Genomic DNA, 20602 nt, shown 5'->3' with positions numbered 1-20602 from the left:
TCATACCGTATTTTAATGATAAAAGTGAATATTACGTTTTATTCAATTATCATCCACATTTTACATATTGTGAAGCGAAGGCTTTGGGAGGCTACTGACTTGGCAAGCCTGTAGAGCTGCTATGTGGTCGAGGGATGCCCGAGCCAGGCTGACTTTGTGGAACAGACTGTACTGCTCTGTCCACTTTCATTTCTCTTTTCTCAGTGCCCAGAAGACAATAGTTATCATCTTCAGCGTATCGCTGCTGCCAGCTTCCCTCTGGTAAGACTATGTCTTACGAAACGTTGCGGCTTCCTAGGTGATGCCAAGGGGGCAGCTCGAAGCGAGCATGCCTCTTCTCCTCAGCTCAGACGGCAGTTTGTTTGCATGCCAGGACAGCACATCTACACAGGCTTGGTGATCAGTACATGGCAACAAATGAGCCCAAGTGATGAGCATGGCCACCGTATGGACCAGTGTGGTCTTTTCCACAGCCAAAGGCTCTTCCTCCTCCTTTCCCGACAGGGGCTCACAGAGCAGCCATTTAGTCCCAAAGGGTAAGAGGTAAGATGAGGGCCAATCCATCACTAGTTCCGTAAAAACAATTCTAAGGCACGTGCCTTATTGATAAGGGTTAGCACTTTTCTCTTGACTTTGGGAGTACATTTCATGCCAGAGAAAATCATGAGCAGTGAATGCTCTCTATCCGTATTTCCACTACACTCCAGGTTTAGGCCAGCACCCTCAGTCCCAGCCTTAGCTCCAGGCTGCACTGTCACCCTCCCCCCGCACTTTGCAAAGGCAGGATCTTTGCTGCCCTGAGTTACCTGCAGCTTGACGGACTCTGGCAGTCGGGTCTGCAGTAAGCCTTTGACTGGAGCCTCCTTGCCGGCCTTTTCTCCGGCCTCCACTGCCTTCTCTTCCACCTGGGTCACTTCCTCCTTCTCTGCTCTGTTCTCAGTCTCCCCACTGTGCTCCCCAAACACAGAGGGATCGATCAGGAGGAGGATCTGCCTGACGTCATCGTCATCAAACACCCCCATGACCAGCAGGGTCCCGATGAGTTTCAGCACAGGCACAAACTGAAACTCTACAGACCCACCAACAGGGTCCCGGATGTGAGCCCCGCTGTGCTGCACTGCCTCTGTCAGCATGCTCAGTGCCTTCGTCTTGAGAATCTCCAAGGGGATCTCAGGGCTCTGCTTCTGGTGCTCCTCACTGGTCACGACAAAGCAAGGGGTGGAGAACCTGAACCCTGGCTTGAGGCACGTTCTCAGGCCCACCCCAGGCAGCCCGTGCCTCTTGGACTCATCTGGATACAGGCGGATTTTTCTGGTGGTGCTGGTGATGGGGATGATGTACTCATTCTTCATCATTAGCTTCCTCTCCTTAGCATTGGCCAGATGGATGCTGATGAGCAGGTCATAGAAACCAGACCGAAGGAGGCCAGGGAGGTACTTGTTGTCAATGGCGTAGAACAGCTGGGAGAGATCCACGTGGCCGCATAGGGCGTAGGCCACGCGGCTGTTTCCCAGGGCGCACACTGCACTGTAGAGTCGCAGCGTGTGGTAATGGAACTGCATCAGGTCCTCCTGCTCACAGAGCTCCAGGACATCCACACACCTGCGGATAGGACAAGCCATCAACCACTCCACGGTTGGAAAAGAATACACCAGAGCTCAGCAGTTCTTTGAATCCCCAGGGATTGCACTCAACTCAATGAGGGCAGAGGGCATAGAAGGATGAAGGAGCCTCTGCCCCCTGCCCTCGTACAGGTTATCATTCCTCTCTCATTTCTGGTCCTTATCCCAGTTCCTGATAATCCTCCCTAACTCAACGAGTTTCAAAAGTCTGAAAGACTTAAAGACATGGATTCCCAAATATGAAAGTGCTCCTTATTAAGGAAAACCCTCCCAAATGGAAAACTGAAAAACATTCAGGTGTGTGACAGAGGTGACTTGGTCCTCTTATTTGTGGGTAGAAGGGGATCCTCTGCTCCCCAATACAAGAGCCTCAGGCATAGCTGAAGGGGCACCTGGGTGGCTCAGTTAGTTAAGCGTCTGACTTTGGCTCAGGTCATGATCTCACGGTTCATAAGTTTGAGCCCCTCGCTGGGCTCTGTGCTGACAGTTCAGAGCCTGGAGCCTGGTTTGGATTCTGTGTCTCCCTCTCTCTCTGTCCCACACCCGCTTGTGCTCTGTCTCTGTCTTTCAAGAATGAATAAACATTAAAAAAAATCAGAAAAAAAAATGTAGCCGAAGCCCTCTGTCAATCCACCACCCACATCATCTGTATAATCTCCAAATCTACCGTCATCCACAAGGCCTTCCCTCCCCTGAAAACAAACACACCTGCACTCTTGTCCCGAGAGAAAACACTTTCCAATTTGAGTTCAGTTGGCAAAATCAATTCACTTTCTCCTTCCTGACTTTAGAAGCCCATTTACAAGTCTGTCTTGCTCCCTCATTTTTTGGGGGTGGTGGCTCAGGGCACAGCCTCTGATCCTTGCTTAGATTTTCTGTTTTGTCTTGCTCCTCACCATGGATCTGAGGATCCTTTGCAATTGGCATACTTGGCTGGACTCCTATTTGTTTCTTGCTCCTTCCCTATACCAGCCTGTCTTGCCGCTGTCCATGACCCAGCAGAATACCTAAATGGGAGCTGTGCAGCTATCAAATCCTTCCCCCTGCTCCCCCATTACTGTATGTTTTTAGTCCAACAGATCAAGGGGTGATAATAGGCTAACGATAAAATTTCTTTCTTTCTACATATAGAAACTATGCTAGTGTAGGGGCGCCTGGGAGGCTCAGTCGGTTAAGCGTCCGACTTCAGCTCAGGTCACGATCTCACGGTCCGTGAGTTCGAGCCCCACGTCGGGCTCTGGGCCGATGGCTCAGAGCCTGGAGCCTGCTTCTGATTCTGTGTCTCCCTCTCTCTCTGCCCCTCCCCCGTTCATGCTCTGTCTCTGTCTCAAAAATAAATAAATGTTAAAAAAAAAATTAAAAAAAAAAAAAAGAAACTATGCTACTGTAGATTCACCTACACAATTCCATTTATTTCTCCCTGCAGTCCTCTGGGTGGTCATGTATTTTATGTATCATGAGGAAACACAGGTAAGTTATAGGAGTCATTTACCCAAGGCCACAAGGCCAGAAAGTGATAGTGCTGGGATTAAACCCAGGCCATAATCCAGGAGTACTTCTTACCAAGAGGAGCCCAGGAGCCCATTCTTGGTTCTCTAGGCAAACTAGGCATGCCTCATTTTCTCCCTTCTTGTCATTAATGACATATATTTCAGGGTCACGTTACACCTTTTAATTAAAGGGATAGAAACACTCCTGACTTCGGACACTCAGAGAGAAGGCCCTGTGGGAGGCATATCATAGTGGATATTCTGCTGTTTCTAAGTGAATAATGTAAGTGAGGAAGGAAAAGAGACACTGAGGTTTTTGGGAAGAGAGCAGGGCCCCTAGCCAAGGGGGATGCTGCTCCTCCTCTTCTCCTGCCTGCCTCCCAGGCCTGCCCCCTCCTCTGTGGGTCCCTCCACTACCTGTTCTCCTCAGGGATGTGGAGTGCCATCATCTGCAGGGGCTCCAGGCACTGCACCACCCAGCCATGGCGCTCGCTCACCCGTTCCGTCTCCACCTTCAGGAAGCTGCTGGGCATGCGGCTCCAGAGCACGGGCTGGATGGTTTGGACGTCCAGCCGAGGTGGACACTGCGGAACTGGGTTCTTCTCTTCACTCTTAAATATGGCCGCCGACAAGGGCATCGCATTCTGGGGCAAGGCAGAAAAGGCATTCAAAGGGAAAGACAGGTGTACTACAGAGATGCTCAGTTGCTGGATAATGCAACATGGCCCACGATAACCAATATGGTGAGTATGAACTAAAGAGAGACAAATCAATCCGGAGACCTTTAAGGCTTTGCCAGCCTTAATTAAAACCTTGCATGATGGGTTATATTAACATTAAGTAATTCTTTCAGCACCCAGTACAGGGCCTGGGTGAGAAGGGATTCCCTTGTTTTCTGAGGCTTAGAAAATTTTCCCCTAATGGTCAATGCTGCCTTCTTTTATCATAGCCATTGGATGAGGAGGCTGACCAATACCTTCAGCTTCCCAAGTTCAAACTGAAACAATGAAGTGCTCGTGGGCTGCAGGAAGACTGCTGGAAACACTTTGGTATTGGGCTCCACCTGGAAACCAAAACAAATGGAGGTTTGCTCAGAATTATAAAATCACAGATGGCTAAGTCATTGGGTGCATTCATCAACCCCCCCATTCTAACCCTAGCTGAAACAGGACAACTCCCTGGCGGGTCATTCTCTACTCCTCAGAAATTCTGAGACCTGGTGCTTCTGGGAGTGCAGTCACTGCTCTCCACCTTATTCCTGCCCCCCGCCCCCCCTCCGCGCCCCCCCCCCCCCCACCGCGACTTGGGGCTGAACAATCCCACAGTCTTTCATTTTCTCTCGCTGATAACAGTAGCCAAAATCTTCTTCCAGTACTCAGGACAGTCACACGTGGGGAGCTATTAACATACCACCAAGGGTAATGCCTGCTTTTATTCACGGAATGATGTGATTCCTGGCTCGTCATAGAGCAGGGAGACACCTGGCATGCAGGTGGCACCATCATTCGTCACTCCTACCCTCAGGAAGTCATCACTGAGGATGGTGCAAGGACTTCAGTGTTATTTCTGAAGGCAAAAAGGACTTTGGGGAGGCAAGCCCAAAGGGCGTCATAGGACAGAGCTTTTCAACCTTGGCACTACTGACCCTTTCGGCTGGGTGGGTAACTCTTTGTTGTAGGGCTGTCCTGTGTGTTGTAGGACAGATAGCAGCATCCCTGGCCTCCACCCAGAAGATGTCAGTACTACTCTCTACCCCCAGCACAGTCATGACAACTAAAAAAGTCTCTGTTGATTGCCAGATGTCCCATGAGGGAAAAGCACCCCCAGATGAGAACTGCTGTTTTACAGGCAAGGGCTTCCCTGAGATAACATATAGAGGCTGCTTCCAGAACCTATCTCCTTTTCTTAGAACCTCTCCTTTTTCTTGGTTCCTCTGGACTTCTCTGTAACCCCCTTGTCACTCTTTATGACTCTAGAGCTCACCTTAAATAGTGTAGGATTCACTGTCTTCCAGCTGCCACTTAGATGAAGTGTGTGAATTTATTTATGACAGTAGGGGCTCCACTTATCATCTGCCCATGTTGATGAGCTTTTTAAAAAATGTTTATTTGTTGAGATAGAGAGAGAGAGAGAGAGAGAGAGAGAGAGAGAGAGAGAGAGAAAGAGAGAATCCCAAGCAGGCTCTACTCTCAGCATGGATCAATTTCACAACTGTGAGATCATGACCTGAGTAGAAATCAAGAGTAGGATGGTCAACCGACTGAGCCACCCAGACACCCCTGATGTAGGACCATTGATGAGACTTGGAGACCATGGAAACAGAAAGGTGACTTTAATTCTATCAACTAAAGTCCTTTGCCTTTAAGTAAATTCAGACATTAGGAAATTCTTGCAACTCTCTTGCAGTTAGGGAATGTTGAGTATCCTGGACACACTCTAAGGTGGCCCCCAGGGAGCCACTCTCTCCTACAATCCCCTCCCCAGAACCTATATCTTGTTTCTAACAAATAGAATATAGCAAAAGGGTGTAGAGATTGCTACTCCCTTGATTTGGTTACGTTTTGTAAGACTGTGTTTCGGTAGACTGGAGAGAAGGTTGTCTACCTGGCGTTGGAGAAAGAAGCTACCATGGTGTAACAGAGCCTGTGACTACATGACAGGAGATTTCAGGGGGGTTCATGGGACTGGGAGTGCCCCTGGATGCAGCCATCAAGAAAGGGACCCTGAAACCTACAAACACAAGCACCTAAATTCTGCCAACAAGGATAGGACATGCCTTGTCGGCACTGAAGATGGAAGAGGCCACATGAGAAGGAATATGGACACCTCTGGGAAGGAAGGGGAGGGAAGGAGAAAAGAAAGCAAAGGAGAACGGACCTCAGAACCTTGGCCTATAACTACAATGGATCCTGATGACAACCTGAATGAGCTTAGAGTGGATTCCTCCCACAGCCTCCAGACAGAGGCAGCTCAGCCCAGCTCATGCCTTGACTTTGGCCTTGTGAGAACCTGAGCAGAGAACCCAAACTTACAGAATTGGGAAATAATAAATGTATGTGGTTTTAAGCTATTAATTCTGCGGTCACTTGTTAAGAAGCAATTAAAAAACTGAAACAGTGGCTTCACAGCCAAGTTGGTCGGTTTGATAACAAATACTTAGCAAGCACTTACTAGGTGCCAGGTCCTATGTCAAGCACGGGGACAGCAACAGGCATGACAGATGGCCTCTGTCCTCTAGGAGATGACATTCTGGATGGGGAGCTTCCATTTTTTTTTTAAATTTATTTTTGAGACAGAGAGAGACATAGCATGAGCAGGGGAGGGGCAGAGAGAGAGGAGACACAGAATCCGAAGCGGGCTCCAGGCTCCGAGCTGTCAGCACAGAGCCCGACGCAGGGCTCGAACCCACAGACCGTGAGATCATGACCTGAGCCGAAGTCGGACGCTTAACCGACTGAGCCACCCAGGCGCCCCAAGGGGAGCTTCCATTCTAATGTTAGGAGCAGCGAGCCCAGATTTGAGGCTGCCGTGGAGTGCCATGGACCTTTTTTCTATTTAAGGTACCTTTTATCTCTGGCTGATCTCTTTTATCCTTGCAATAATAGACATTTTATTTCTGATCACGTGTGAAGGTCAGGGCATAGGAACTGGCCTGAATTGAAAGCTAACCCCTCTCGTAAATCTGAGTCTTGTAGCTGACTCTGTTCTCAGAGCAGTGTGGCTGGGGTGGCAATAACTGAGTATCTCTTGAACATACATTTTATTTCTCATTTCTCCCATGATTACGTAAATTAAGTGCGGCAGAAAGAGATTTTCAAACTACACAGCAGTATTTAACGGGAGGTCTAGAAACATGGTCTGAGAGAATCCTCCTCTCATTATTTTGGTCACTGGTCCTTTCTGAATAGAAACCAGTATATAAATATTGCTGCCCTGTTCCTCTTGAGATAATTGAAAAATGAAAATGGCCTCGGCTGCAGAATAATAATCATCCCACTGCCGGGAGACCAGATGCATGGCTGGACACGTTGGTGTCTCGCCTGGAATGAAAAAGGGGTTGGCCGGGTGTGAGACACCTGAGGGCTCCTGTGCTGAGCCCTGGCACCGTCCCGTTCACGACAACATGCCTCTGGGCGGGACGCAGGACTGGGGCCACTGAGCAGGGAAATCAGGATTTGTATGCACGGAGTGGAGGAAGGCATCTCAGGAGGTGGGTCGGTGCCAGCGCACAGCTGGGAGAAGACAACGGACCAGCCCAACGTGACCTAGGAACTACTGGGCAAGTCAGGATACCAACAGCCACGGTGTCCTGTTGTCTGTTGTGACATTTCCTCCTGCATTATGGGCTCTTCCCAGAGGCAGGCAAGTCACTGCTGCTGTGAAGGCCATGGGCTGTTTATTTATTTATTTAGGGACAGCAGAAGCCCGACTAGCCTTCAGAGTTATTAGATGCTTTAGAGCTCTCTGCAGCTCAGGGAGCACCCTTCAGTCAAACTCATTTCAAAAGTTAATGGGAAAAAGCTAATGGATTCTGAAGGACGGCAGTAATGTATATAAGCATTTTCTCAGGGGGCTGGGGAGTGGGGAGTGGAATCATGAGAAAGCACTGGAAGAATAATACGTTACTTTCTGCCTCAAAGCCTGGTTTTGCAAAGGCCTCTTGCTGGAAAGACAGGTCCCTCCGGCTGCCCAGCCAGGCTGTCGAGTGATGTTCTTACTTTTTCCCAGGAGGACAGGGAGGCACACAGACTGGCATGCATTGCAGGAGATGCAGAAGGGGAGGTGGCAGATCCCACCAAACCCAGAAAGGGTTTGGTCCATCCGTTCTTGGTCACCAAACAATTCAGACTTGGGGCTACTCCGTCTCTCCCCGCCAGATGCCATCTCTTCAAGCACAAGGCAGACAAATGGCTGCCAAGAGGCTTTCCAGCCTGGAGGCTATAACATGGGGCTGACTGTGGAATCTGGGGTTTTAGCCATTTACACAGTAGTGGGATGCTTTTCATCTGCTGTAGTTAGCTAAAGGTCCTTAAACACTGTGCATGTCACTGTTCTGGTCAGAAACCTTCAAAAGCTCCTCAATTCCTATCAATACCTCCCGGTTTTTCCAAATGAATTTCTCCCCAATAACCGCAGAGGCCCATACTATGGTGGCCATTGTTCCTAAAGCGTACCTTATGCTTCCCTATCTCCATAAGGATATCTCCTGTGCCATTCTTTAAATCAAGGTTTCTCTGAAACGAATATTTCTCTGACCACTCTCAATGGAGAGAAGCTCTTCCTTCTCTGAACTCAGATGACACTCTTTGTCCACACGTCTCTATTCTACCTTGGAGTATCAAATAGGTTTAACAGAGAAATTTAACGCCTGAAGTTAGCCTTTTCCAGATATGCTTTGTAGAACTCCAGACTTCTAGAAAACTACTATGTATGTTAAAGTAAAACAAAACAAGCCAAAAATGCTTTTGGTTATGTAATATGAGAAATGCCTGGTTAGACAGGTTTCTTTCTGAAGTATTTTTTCAAGTTGTCCTGCACAAATGTTCATTGCCAATGTCAGAAGCAGGATATGATATGTGGCATTTCCCAAGCTTACCTGGCCATCAGGGATGAAGATCCTGCTTAAGAGACATAGGGCTTCTCGTTAATGACAGGTAAATCTACTTGTGTGTAACTGAGGGTTTTCCCCATAGTTCTATCAGAGCTTACAGTCAATGAAGCAGAGAAACACATTACTCATATAAATGCAGTTTTAAAAGATCCTGTAAGGAATTCATAAGGAATGAGAATAGCCTTTTTGCAAAAGGAATACACCTTGGCAAATGAGTCTGTTTTTAGGAGTCTGTATTTTGAGCACAGAAGTTTCCTAAAGCAAGGAGTATCTCTGCTCCCCTTTCAGATTTTGCATCTTATAGAGCACAGGTAACATAAAAGTTGCACAAGAAATGTTCATGGAATAGATGAATACCCTTTTAGAGACCATCACCAAAGAAAATCCTTCTTAGCTTGTAGAAAGATGACCAGGACATCTGATCAACCAATAAAGAACAATACTTTTCCCTATTTTCCCCTCTGTAGAAAACCAAGCCATTTTGTTCTTGTTTCTTTCCCTCGATGGCTTGTGAACCACGTGGGCTCCTCAACCCCATCTGCTGTGGTCGGGATGCTGATGGAGAAGAACGAGGAGCAGAGCCACAAGCACGCAGGCTGGGGATGCTGCTGTCTTGGCCACAGAGCCACCCTTACCTGATAGCAGGTACCGAGCTCTCTCCCATTGGCTGAGAAAGACAACATGCCCATCGCCAGATCCACGAGGCAGCCGATCTCCAGGTCCACGTTGCTCCGGCTTGATCTTTGCGAAGTGGCCACAATATCCCCGCCCCAGACCATGTAGCAGTTGCTGCGTTTCACACTGGAAACCAGAGAGAGAGGAAAAAGCACAGAATCTGGCCTGGGGCAGTGTGCAATCAAGGCTCAGGAACGAAATGCCCCAGAAACCTTCCAAAGAAGCTTTCCAGTCAGCACCCAGCAATTTTTTTTTTTCTTAAACACATTCATCCAGCTTCATCCTAATTTTCTCAGACATGACCACTCAATTTAAGGATGTGGCAATCTATCAGAATACTTTGGTCCAGAGAGCACGATGTTTTGGTAACTGTCTCCCGGCTCAACGTCAATTCACCTTTCTGAAATGGATCATGGGGATGGTAGTATTCCCAACTCAGAGATCGGAGATGGGGGCACAGGGAAGGTGACCACCACGCAAAGATTTATACAGGGATTTGGTATAAGAGGCACAAACAAAACTCTGCAGTGTCAGTGAAAAAGGCTGTAACACACTTGAAAACTCAGGCCCGCATTCCTTAGGATGGCAGACCCAGGCTTGCTTGCAAACTAGGTCACAAGTGGTCTGATGCCCAACTACGTCCTTGACTTACACAACCTGGCCCTACCCTGGAGTTCTGCTCCCTGAACTCTTCACCAACTACCAGCTTGGGTGCCTTTCTTAGCTGGCTGCCTACCTACCCCCACAGTGTAGACTCCATCATAGGCATTTATATTCAAAAGCCAATAGTAATAACCAAAGAGAGGCACTAAGGCTCCAAAGCCCGATTCCTTAATTAAGAGATTTCAAATCCTGGGTAGGCTTTGGAGAAATTAGTGGCAGAGGTGATTCTCAGAGCCCGTCAATGTGGCTGTGGGCAAGAGACAGATGATTTGGTCTCCTTCTACTAAGCCCAGCCCTGATGTACATTGCCTGAAGAATCAGTTGTTTGAAGTACCATAAAGTGCTTTTTCTTAGGCTAAACAAGAGCATGACTCTCTACCTGTTGCTTTAATGCAGTCCCTTTAAATACCTAGGGTCAACCTGATTTGACCCTGGGAAGTTAAAGCTTTGATTAGAATTCTCCAAGGTTCTTTCCAGCTCTAGAAGTATATAATTTCCTCCCCTGAGACCAGAAATCCCCTTTGTCAACATACGCTCACCTCCTCTCCTACTCCCTCTCCTTTGGGGGACCAGTGGGGCCAGTTTCTCAGTGTGAATGACCCTCAGGCAGAGCCAGTGCAAACTGCCCCTTCCAACAAGTGACAGCCACAGCGAGATTTCCATACAGGTTAAACTTCAGCCATGCTATTACTGCCGTTCAGTGATTAGAGTCCCAAGTACATTGATGCCTACTGCAGAAGTCCATTGCTAACATAGTGAAGTGGTGGGAACGTGAAGTGACATGCTTCGGTCATATTTTAAAGGGGCCAAATTTGAAATTCCTCAAAACATCGGACATTGTTCCTGTATTTACTTCTTATTGTGCAAGACAAAAAACTAAGAATTACTGAGCACCAACTATCTACTGGGTCTTGTTCCAGATGCTAACGAGTCACTTTTCAAAATAAATGTTGTCACTGAGGCTCAGATAAGTGAAGTCATCTGTCTGGTGTGGCACCATCAGCAAACTCGAGTAATAAACCCAGTTGGGATGGACACGTCAGCTTTTTGTTCTCCTGGCTCAAGAGCAAAGTCTTCTGACTTCAGTCAACTGCTTTCAAGTGCTTTCCTTACCAACCCAACAAGATATTGGATGCTGTTTGTAGCGTCTATTCTGGGTCTTGTAATATATAAAGGACATTTAGTAATAGTAGTAATGTAATGTGTTTATTCAGTTCCTGGGTCAAGACATTGTTTTAGGCATTTTTCCAGTTATTTCCTCATTTAATCCTCCTATCACTCCATGAGACTGAAACTATTATCCTCATTTTATAGGTGAGGAAGTTGAAGCCCTGGAAGGCTAAATGGCCCAGGACGTCCTGGAACTCAGTTTAAAACCCAAGCAGTTTGCTTCCAGAGTCTGTGCTCTTAACCACCTACCCACAATGGTCCTGCACGATACAGTGATTATAAGTGACCTTTCTGGTCACCAGTGTTTGATGACCTGGTAGCATCTAAAGAACACTGCCTGCAAAATGTTCCTGACTTGGTAAGGATAAAGGTCAGCTTGCAAAACAACCTATTATATCTCTAAACATGTCTGTTTGGCAAAGACTCTATTAAGTCTCACTTGGGTGGAAGTAAGGCATGGTCTCCTGGGTCACCTCTGGGGCAATGCTGGCTGGAGATTCTTTCCCTGGTGGCAATCAACCCTCAACCCTCCTCTCCCCCCTCAATGGACCAGGGGGAAGGCCTGAGTGTACCTAAAACCTGCTTTCCCAAAAGATCTCTACGTTATTGTTCGTGAACTTGCTGTATCTCTTTTACGTTCTTTATGCTTTCAGACACTTCACATTCTTAGGATGAGGAGTTCTGAGTCTATCAGTTGCTATGTGATGCAGTGCATCTTTGTATTTCTTCTGAATTGACTTCTTTCAAGCACCCAGCGGTTTTTCTCTGTCTTGTTCTGATGTTGCCGAAATTGGGGCTTGCCCAGAACGCACAGAAGAGAAGTGTTTGAGAGGGGGCACAGACTCCCAGCTGTCCATTTCTATCTCCTACTCCTGGGTCATTTTTTTTTTTAAAGTTTACTCATTTATTTTGAGGGAATGAGAGAAAGCAAGCAGGCGAGCATGTGCGAGTGAGGGAAGGGCAGAGAGAGAGAGAGAAGAGAGAGGGGAGGGAGAGAATCCCAAGCAGGCTTTGCACTGTCAGCGCAGATCCCAACACGGGGCTTGAACTCACCAACTATGAAATCGTGACCCGAGCCAGAATCAAGAGTCGGACGCTTAACCGACTGAGCCACACAGGTGCCTCCATGGGTCATGTTTGATACCGTGATGGAATTATCCTCCATTTTCACTAATACACTTCTGCCATAGTATTGCCTATTTAGTGAAGGATTTTAAGCCTGTGCTTCACTTTTCCTTTTTCATAGATACTGGGATGTTTCCTTCTTTTGGGGTGTTGGGTGGAAGGGAAAAGAAGACAGCTGCAGGGAGAGAGTGAGGAGCCTGGTGGCTGGCCCTGCCCGCTTGGAAGCCCCCTTACCTTTCGTGGACCCGGCCTCTTTCATCCCCTAGAGTAACAGTCACTGTGCAGTTTTTACTCAGGTCAAACTTTTCGCTGTACAAGTGATAGTCCGGAGTCACCCATCCGACCCAGACGCAGGAGGGGTCCTGTCCAGCGAAGATGCGGATTGCATAGTAGCACTGCTGGGGAGAGACCACAGAGGGGAGTGAGTGGCCCCTGGTGTGGGGGCCAGACATGACAGAACAAATGCAGGAGCCCACGTGGCCCTCTTTCCTTAAAAGGCACACACCGCTCTAGAGCTGGACTGCACTACACTCCAGACTCAGGACAGGCTAACTAGAGAATCTGCCTTCCCTATTTTTCCCTTTTGTGTGTGCTTTAGCATGAAGACAATCGAGCATTTAACCTATCAGGGGAAGCCGTTCAGAATGGCCAGCACAGAACCCTCACCCTCTCCTGGGCACTGCCCTTGCCCTCAGGAGAGAATAGTTGACAACTTCTGCTGCCCTTTCCACTTCCACAGGGATGTCCAAAGTATTTTTTGTGGTTGTTTCGAACGTCTTAAAAAAGATGCTGTAAAAGCAGCAGCTCACATGGTGGCCGAAGGCGCCCTGTGTGGCCATCAGGCTCAACGACAGGCAGTATTGAGAATTACAGCAGTTACTGGCTGGCATCGCTACCTGAAACACTATGCTATGACACTAGCTAAACCACGAGGTAAGTGACTGCTTCATCACGTGCCTTGTGAAATTGAGCACATTTATTCTTAATGAAGTTACTTTTATTTGGAGCCTGTTGTGTTTTTTTTTTTTTTTTTTGATTAGGAGACAAAAGGGTCAGCCGGTCAAACGGGGGCTTGAATCTCACCGCCAGCAGCTATTAACTGAGTGCCTTGGGCAAGCCATTTGTCCTCTATGTGTTTCAGAGTGCATAATATGGTCCCTCTTGTGGGGATGCCGTGGGAATTAAGCGGGAAGATCAGCATAGTACCCTGCACTTCCTGTGACTTCCTGATGATAGTTAACCTACAAGCTTGTGGTTGCAGGATAAGTTTATAGAAGGGATGCCATGGGGGTGCCTGGGTGGCTTAGTCGGCTAAGCATCCGACTTTGGCTCAGGTCATGATCTCGCAGTTTGTGAGTTTGAGCCCCATGTTGGGATCTGTGCTGACAGCTCAGAGCTTGGAGCCTGCTTCACGTTCTGTGTCTCCCTCTCTCTGCCTCTCCGCCACTCACATTCTGTCTCTCTCTCCCCCCAAAATAAACAAACATTAAAAAAAGTTTTTAGAAGAGGTGACATGCATTTCTTGCAAAGAAACGTTTTTGTCAGGTGCTAAAGAAGGATGAGAGAAAGAAAGACATTATCAAGTGTTGCTTTCTGACTACTGTCTAGCTATATAGAAAAGAGACCAACATCAGTTTCCATCATCTGGACCATTCCCTGCTCATACTTCTCACTTGATTCTTTCAACATTATTGCTGGCACTGCTCAGAGACATGGGAGAGTTGATTCACAGAAGTTTACACACAAGAGCAAACAAGAGGATTAAATTAAGGAGCCCCCTCCCCCCCACCATGTTCATTTCAATCAGAAAGGCAGTACTGGTCCCTGGTGGCAACTGGGCACAAGTACACCATGATGCCCAATTATAGCTCCAGGTGGAGCTTCTCCTTTGTACTAAACAACTGTCTTTCTTTTCCCCATTTGAGAAATGTTGGAGTTGTGTTCTGGAAGCATCAAGATGGATATTAAAAGGCACAGTAATTGGCAATTAAGGAGGATCTCTAGACAGATCTTTGCTGTAAGGGGCATATTCCCAGGCACAACAAAGAATCGAATCATGAAAACCATAATTGAGAACATTTACTTACTGTTGTTGTATGAGAGAGTATTTCTTGCATCTGTTTCCTGGGGTGGGGGCAGAGGGAGGAGATAATCCATGTTTTAGTTATTCAGCTGTACAGAGAATTCCACAATTCGGACAGGCAATTAATCTACCTTTAATGATGAAGGCAAGGTTAGAAAACTATTTTCTATACACGAGTGATCCCAACTGGTCTTGGTACTTGTGCATTTGTAATCTGCTACCACAAGCCAGGACTGTGACTTGTTACTCTTGTCTCTCAGCCCAGATGGTAAGTGAGAGCTAGGGAGCGGTTGAAGAGACTGAAATAACATAGGCAGGGATACCTCTCAATACCTTGTCCTGTTCTTTCAAGCAGCTGTACTTGTTTAAAGCTGGGTAGATACTGAAACCCTAGAGGCAACCCAGACAAAACAGCTCTAGATAGGCAGACATACATCGATGATTAGAAACAGACATTAAAGGAAAGAAATACAGCAAGGAACATATATATTCCTTATCAGGAGGGAAGAAGTCTTAGTACTCCTAAGTCACATAGCTGCTGGGCTGGACACCGGCCACAGTTATACAAAGACAGTAGTATTTGCCTTGAGAAGCTTTTAATTTCACAAAGGCAACAATTGCACCCTCTTATGCACCTTCTATTCCAAAAACATAGGATTTGTAGGCTGCAAGGAGGCTAAGGACCCAGAGGGCTCAGCAAGAGTGCAAACTTTTCCCCTGGATGTGACCCTGTTTAGCTTGACTGGTCCTCTAATTATGCACTGCACAAACACACACATGCATACCTGACTGAAAGTGGAGAGAACCCTACCCACGTGTTCCAGTTGTACCCGGGTGAGATGGGGGACACATGAGAGGCTCAGCTGGTTAAGTGGCCAACTCTTGATTTCAGCTCAGGTTATGATTCTATGGCTGTGCGATTGAGCCTCACATTGGGCTCCACACTGACCATGGAGCCTGCTTTGAATTCTCTCTCCCTCTCTCTTTGCTCTCTCTCCTGCCCCTCCTCTCTCACTCTCTTGCAAAAATAAATAAGTAAACATTAAAAAAAAAAAAAAAGAGGGCGCCTGGGTGACTCAGTCGGTTAAGTACCCAATTTTGGCTCAGGTCGTGATCTCATGGTTCGTGAGTTTGAGCCCCGTATAGGGCTCTGTGCTGACAGCTCAGAGCCTGGAGCCTGCTTCAAATTCTGTGTCTACCTCTCTTGGCCCCTCCCCTGTTCATGCCATGTCTCTGTCTCCTTCAAAAATAAACATTAAAAAAAAAAAAAGAAAGAGAAGAAACAGAAAAATGGAAAGCCAACTTTACAGCACACACGATGAGCACCTCTGAGAGTGGGAGGCCTCGCCCTCACCTTTTCTGGAATGCGTCACTGTCCAAGCAGGGGCTGTGGCTGAAGGAGGAGTGGCATTCGACAGGCATGCTCAGGCGTAGGTAGATCATGTTGGCATTGCTATTCTGTGTGCCGAATGTCTTGTGGGTCACCTTGAGGCATGGAGGGCTGTCCATAGTGCCATCTATCCTCACAACCTGGAAACACCATGGGTCCTTACCTGACACACCTGATGGCCCGACCTTGACCTTGTCCCTCCTTCCTTCATTGATATTTCATATGTCATGGCTTTCTGTGAACTATAAAAGTTGTCACCAGTGATAACCAAACCTTATTCTCACTGTTCCTCGGATCCTGCTCCATACAAAATAACAGATCTGCCTCTGGCTAGAGAAATTAAAGATATAAAAACACGCTCATTGGGTTTTCTGCAAGATCAAGGGTGGCGAACAGGTGTAACAGAGGTGGTGGTATCTGAATGATGCAGCATGGCATCTGCTGGGGATGACTTTTCAGGTCAGGGGGTAAGTAGCTCAAGAAGAAGATGCTTCCAAAGATTTCCTTTGTCAGTGGGCAAGTGGCTATTTAAGGAAAAAACAGAAAGCCCAAAGCTTGACAAGACACATCACAGCTCCCTTGGAGGGGTTGTCTCCCACCCTGTGCATTTCTCAGCCCTGCCCCAATCACAGCCTAAGGGTTGAAGTGCCTGTAAATATTGGGGAAATTCCCAGGGTGCCTGGATGGCTGAGTCAGTTAAGCGTCTGACTTCAGCCTAGGTCATGATCTTGCAATTTCTGAGTTTGAGCCCCACGTCAGGCTCTGTGCTGACAGCTTGGAGCCTGGAGCCTGCTTCAGATTCTGTGTCTCCCTCTCTCTCTGCTCTTTCCCTGCTCATGCTCTGTCTCTCAAAAATAAATAAATGTTAAAAACATTTTTTTAAGTGACAATAATAATTAAAGAAATACTGGGGAAATTCCCAGCGCTGGGGCACAGCATCTCAAGGGGTGGGATTGGAGGAGGAATGATGAAAACTGGTTTTTTTAAAATGTGTGATAGGGGAGGGTGCAGAGGAAATAAACTAAGAAATAATAAAAATAACAACAACAACAACAACAATAATATTTTTCTTATGGTCTAAGCATTCTAGAGAATAGTTCCTATCCTGGGGTGAGTGTGCTTACATATTTTCGTGTGGTTTGTAGATGGTTCTAATAGGGTCTCTAGACTCCATCCATTTGTCAAACAGGTTCATTAGTTTATGAGCCAGCTTTCTAAGGTGCTGATCATCAGGTAAGAATCAGAGAAATCAAAGTCTCTGCTATTTAAGACTATGGGGACAAGTAGAGGACTAAGTGTTGGTGCCTGTTGGGTTTGCATTGGAAGGTCAGGAGAACTTACCGCCAGGTGGAAGCAAGCCACTGCATCTTGCCTCAATGAAGCTGATCTATCTGACTTTGCATCAGCCCCCTCACCCATCTCCTCACTCCCCATGAGAAAACCACTGTGGGCACAGGCAAACGGAGCCATGTAGATGTTCACCCAGCACCTTCATCAGGCTCCTTACAATCTCTGGCTCTTCCCTACTCCCTCCTACAAGATGGGGGCATCATAATCAACTACTACATGTCGGTCTGAAATGCTGGAAGCAGTTCTGCAGAAACTATCTGGGTCTAAAAGACATTACATTAGGAGCAAGAATTCTGTCTAGGACATATCGTCTCGAGTATCAGTAACAAACGCTCTCAGGAAAACAACAATTAAGGTCTTTGGATACTGTATGGGTATTGCCACAGCAATGCAGGAACATCTGGAGGATACACAGTAGCCCAAAGGCTTGGGGACTGATCTGCAAGGATGGATGTGCGAGGTGGGCGCCAATTGCAAGGTGCCACTGAGCTGCCCCGGTGAAGGTGGCCACGATTACAGCCCTGAGCGCCAGCTGAGGAGGTGGCTGGGAGGTCGCCAGGGCATGGACTTAGGTAAGCAGCTGCCTGTTGACACAAGCATTAGCAGGAGCTTAGGGCCTTGGCCCACCTGCCCTGCCGGGGCCAGCCACAATGTGTAACATTACCTCTATGTGCGGATGATCCTTTGGCACGTTGACAAATGTCGGGAGGCGCTTGCTGAACCACATCGCCACGTCTCGGTTCATGTTGACAGCAAAAGGCTCAAAGCCCTCTTGGAGGCCGCACATGGTATAAAACTTGAAGGTACTGGCATCCATCCCAAGATTCATGCGGCCGATCTGAGACAGTCCCAGAGAGCAGATGGGCACGAAGCCTGCAGAATGGCGGGAGAGAGCCTGCTTCAGCCCACGGGACCAGCCCGGAAGCTGTGAGGGAGTCAGACCCTGGCTTCTTCAACAGCTCTGAGTCCCAGTAGGAAACAAGGGACACCATCCTTGGTCTTTCTTCCTGGCACACAGACTCCAACAACAGGAGGTCACACGGACTCTGTGGCTGCTGCTGGTGTATGGGGAAGATACCTGAATTTGGTTCAAAATTATTTGGGTGGGGGGAACCATCATTCAGCCTAGATTATTCTTTTTTTTTTTTTAAACTTTTTTTTTTTAATGTTTATTATTTGAGAGAGAGAGAGACAGTCAGAGAGCAAGCAGGGGAGGGGCAGAGAGAGAGGGAGACAGAATTGGAAGCAGGTTCCAGGCTCTGAGCTTCTAGCAAAGAGCCAGACACAGGGCTGGAACCCACAGACTGCAAAATCATGACCTGAGCTGAAGTCGGCCGCTTAACCGACTGAGCCACACAGCCTTAAGATTATTCTTAAGGTGTTAATAAATATCAGCTGGAAAAGTAAAACCAGTAAGAGGATAAGTAAAATTCTTTACCTATGCTTTAGTTAAAAGTGAGATTAGGCCATGGGAAATTTGAAACACTGCCCCAAATGAAACAACACGAGAAGCCTCAAGAAGGACTTAGTACCCAGGGGTGCCTGGGTGGCTCTTTTGGTCGAGCGTCCGACTTGGGCTCAGGTCATAAGCTCGCAGTTCATGGGTTCGAGCCCTGCATTGGGCTCTGCTCAGAGCCTGGAGCCTGCTTCAGATGCTGTGTCTCCCTCTCTCTCTGCCCCTCCCTGCTCATATGCTGTCTCTCTCTTTCTCTCAGAAAAATAAAAACATTAAAAAAAAAATTTTTTTTAAAGGACTTGGTGCAAATAGCCTAACGTCTCAGTGCCTTCCAGTGAAATAAGGAGTCTAACAGTTCTTCCCGTTTTGAGTCTGAGAAGTTTTACATGCTAACAAGGACTCTGTTGGTTTACAAAATACTATTTACAAACTGCCATACCCCCAGCCTGCTGTTGTGGCCCCCACCCGAGCAGGAGGTGACACTTTCAGCAGGAGCCATGGGAAGTTCCTTCCTCCCCTCCTATGGCTACGGTCTCTTTCCAAGCTCACTCCTGCATCCCATCATGTTAAAAAACTGCCATGCAGAATATTCCAAAGCAGAGGTTCAAACTGTTTGCTGTTCTTGTTTGTGGGCTATTTATAAATCATAATTGTGGACCAACAAATCAGCAGGGCTGGGAAAGCACTAATTATCCCTAGAGCACTCGGCAAGGGAGGAAGGGCTCTGAGGCCGGTGGCTAACACAGGGACTGGAGCCCCCACAAAGAAAACTGATGTCACTCCTAAGACAGGAGTGTTTATTTCAGGGGAAATTTAAAGGCCAACTTTGGGAGAATTTACATTCCACAATAAGAGGTTTTGTCCATAGACATCAAGGACAAAATTCACTCCTAGAGTCTATGCTTATGTATCATTACCTAAGTCACAAAGTGTCTATGTAGATGAGCCACATACGTGAAAAGTGAATCCTGCACAAGCTAAGAAACTACGAACTCATTTAGGACACTATTTGATACCATCTAATATCATTTCAAATAAAAGAGCTTTAACATAATGCTAGCAGAATAAGTGTGATGTTTCTACAGAAAGCCTCTGCTCCAACACACGGAGGACTGAGAATACACCAGTGGCCTGGCCCCTAGGAAGGCAGATGGGCAGGTCAGATAAGCACCCACTCATGCAACCTCCAGAACAGGTTCTATGCTTCTGGCATTTTTGCGACAGGAAACCATCTCCTTTCTGCAGACGGGGATGTCTATAATTAATGAACCCTTGGAAATCTGATTCCAGTGTGGAATGAGCATTGCTTATTAGCAACATTTCTTGGGTCCCCACTGAGACAGAGGGCTCTGGTTTGCACTATGAGAAGATGTAAAGGAAGGAAACTATCCTGATCCCAAGGTGCGTATACAAACAGGACAAAACTGGACTAGAGAGCAGTGAATGTTCTGCTGTAAAACACCACTGCTCCCATGACCGCACTTTGGTTTCTGCTAAAACGGGTAACATAACCCAGAAAACCATCACTATAGCGGTCTTGGAGCCATGATCATGAAGCAGCACAGCCCTGAGGTAAGCAGAGAAAGGGCATCTCAAGAAAACCTGTCTTCTCTACTGACTTGAGTGGTGGAACGTACGAGCAGTAGTCACACAAGCCTAAGTGGGAAGAAGCGGGGCTGAGTACTTCGGAAGAACTCAAGTCACAGGAGTAACTTCCTAGTCACAGACCCACTGGCAACGGGAGATACATGCAGAAGGAAAACAGGTAATGTTTGCATGAGGCCTTTTTTTCTGTGGGGCTTGGGCTTCTCCCCATTCCTAAGCTACCAGCAAAGCAGACAGCACTTTACTGAGGACAGAACTGGAGACTTGAGGAGCTAATGGACATGACCAAGGTCATGAGAAGGGCAAGTGACAAAATGGGACAAGATCCCACACACTGAGACTCATAGGTCAGCTGCCAGTCA

The 20602-nt window shown here is 47.3% G+C and overlaps 1 protein-coding gene across 1 annotated transcript in view; it reads right to left on the bottom strand.

The window, feature by feature from the left end:
• The window catches only part of RYR3 (ryanodine receptor 3), a 535021-nt gene that overhangs the window by 176148 nt on the left and 338271 nt on the right, over positions 1 to 20602 (bottom strand). Inside the window, 8 exon segments of the mRNA XM_058738297.1 lie at positions 807 to 1602; positions 3530 to 3756; positions 4089 to 4175; positions 9359 to 9524; positions 12591 to 12754; positions 14444 to 14480; positions 15794 to 15969; positions 17844 to 18052. Coding sequence (XP_058594280.1) covers positions 807 to 1602; positions 3530 to 3756; positions 4089 to 4175; positions 9359 to 9524; positions 12591 to 12754; positions 14444 to 14480; positions 15794 to 15969; positions 17844 to 18052 — 1862 coding nt within the window.

This window comes from Neofelis nebulosa, chromosome 7, assembly GCF_028018385.1.
Source record: "Neofelis nebulosa isolate mNeoNeb1 chromosome 7, mNeoNeb1.pri, whole genome shotgun sequence".
Taxonomy (NCBI): domain Eukaryota; kingdom Metazoa; phylum Chordata; class Mammalia; order Carnivora; family Felidae; genus Neofelis; species Neofelis nebulosa.
This window is presented reverse-complemented; position numbering and strand designations above follow the sequence as displayed.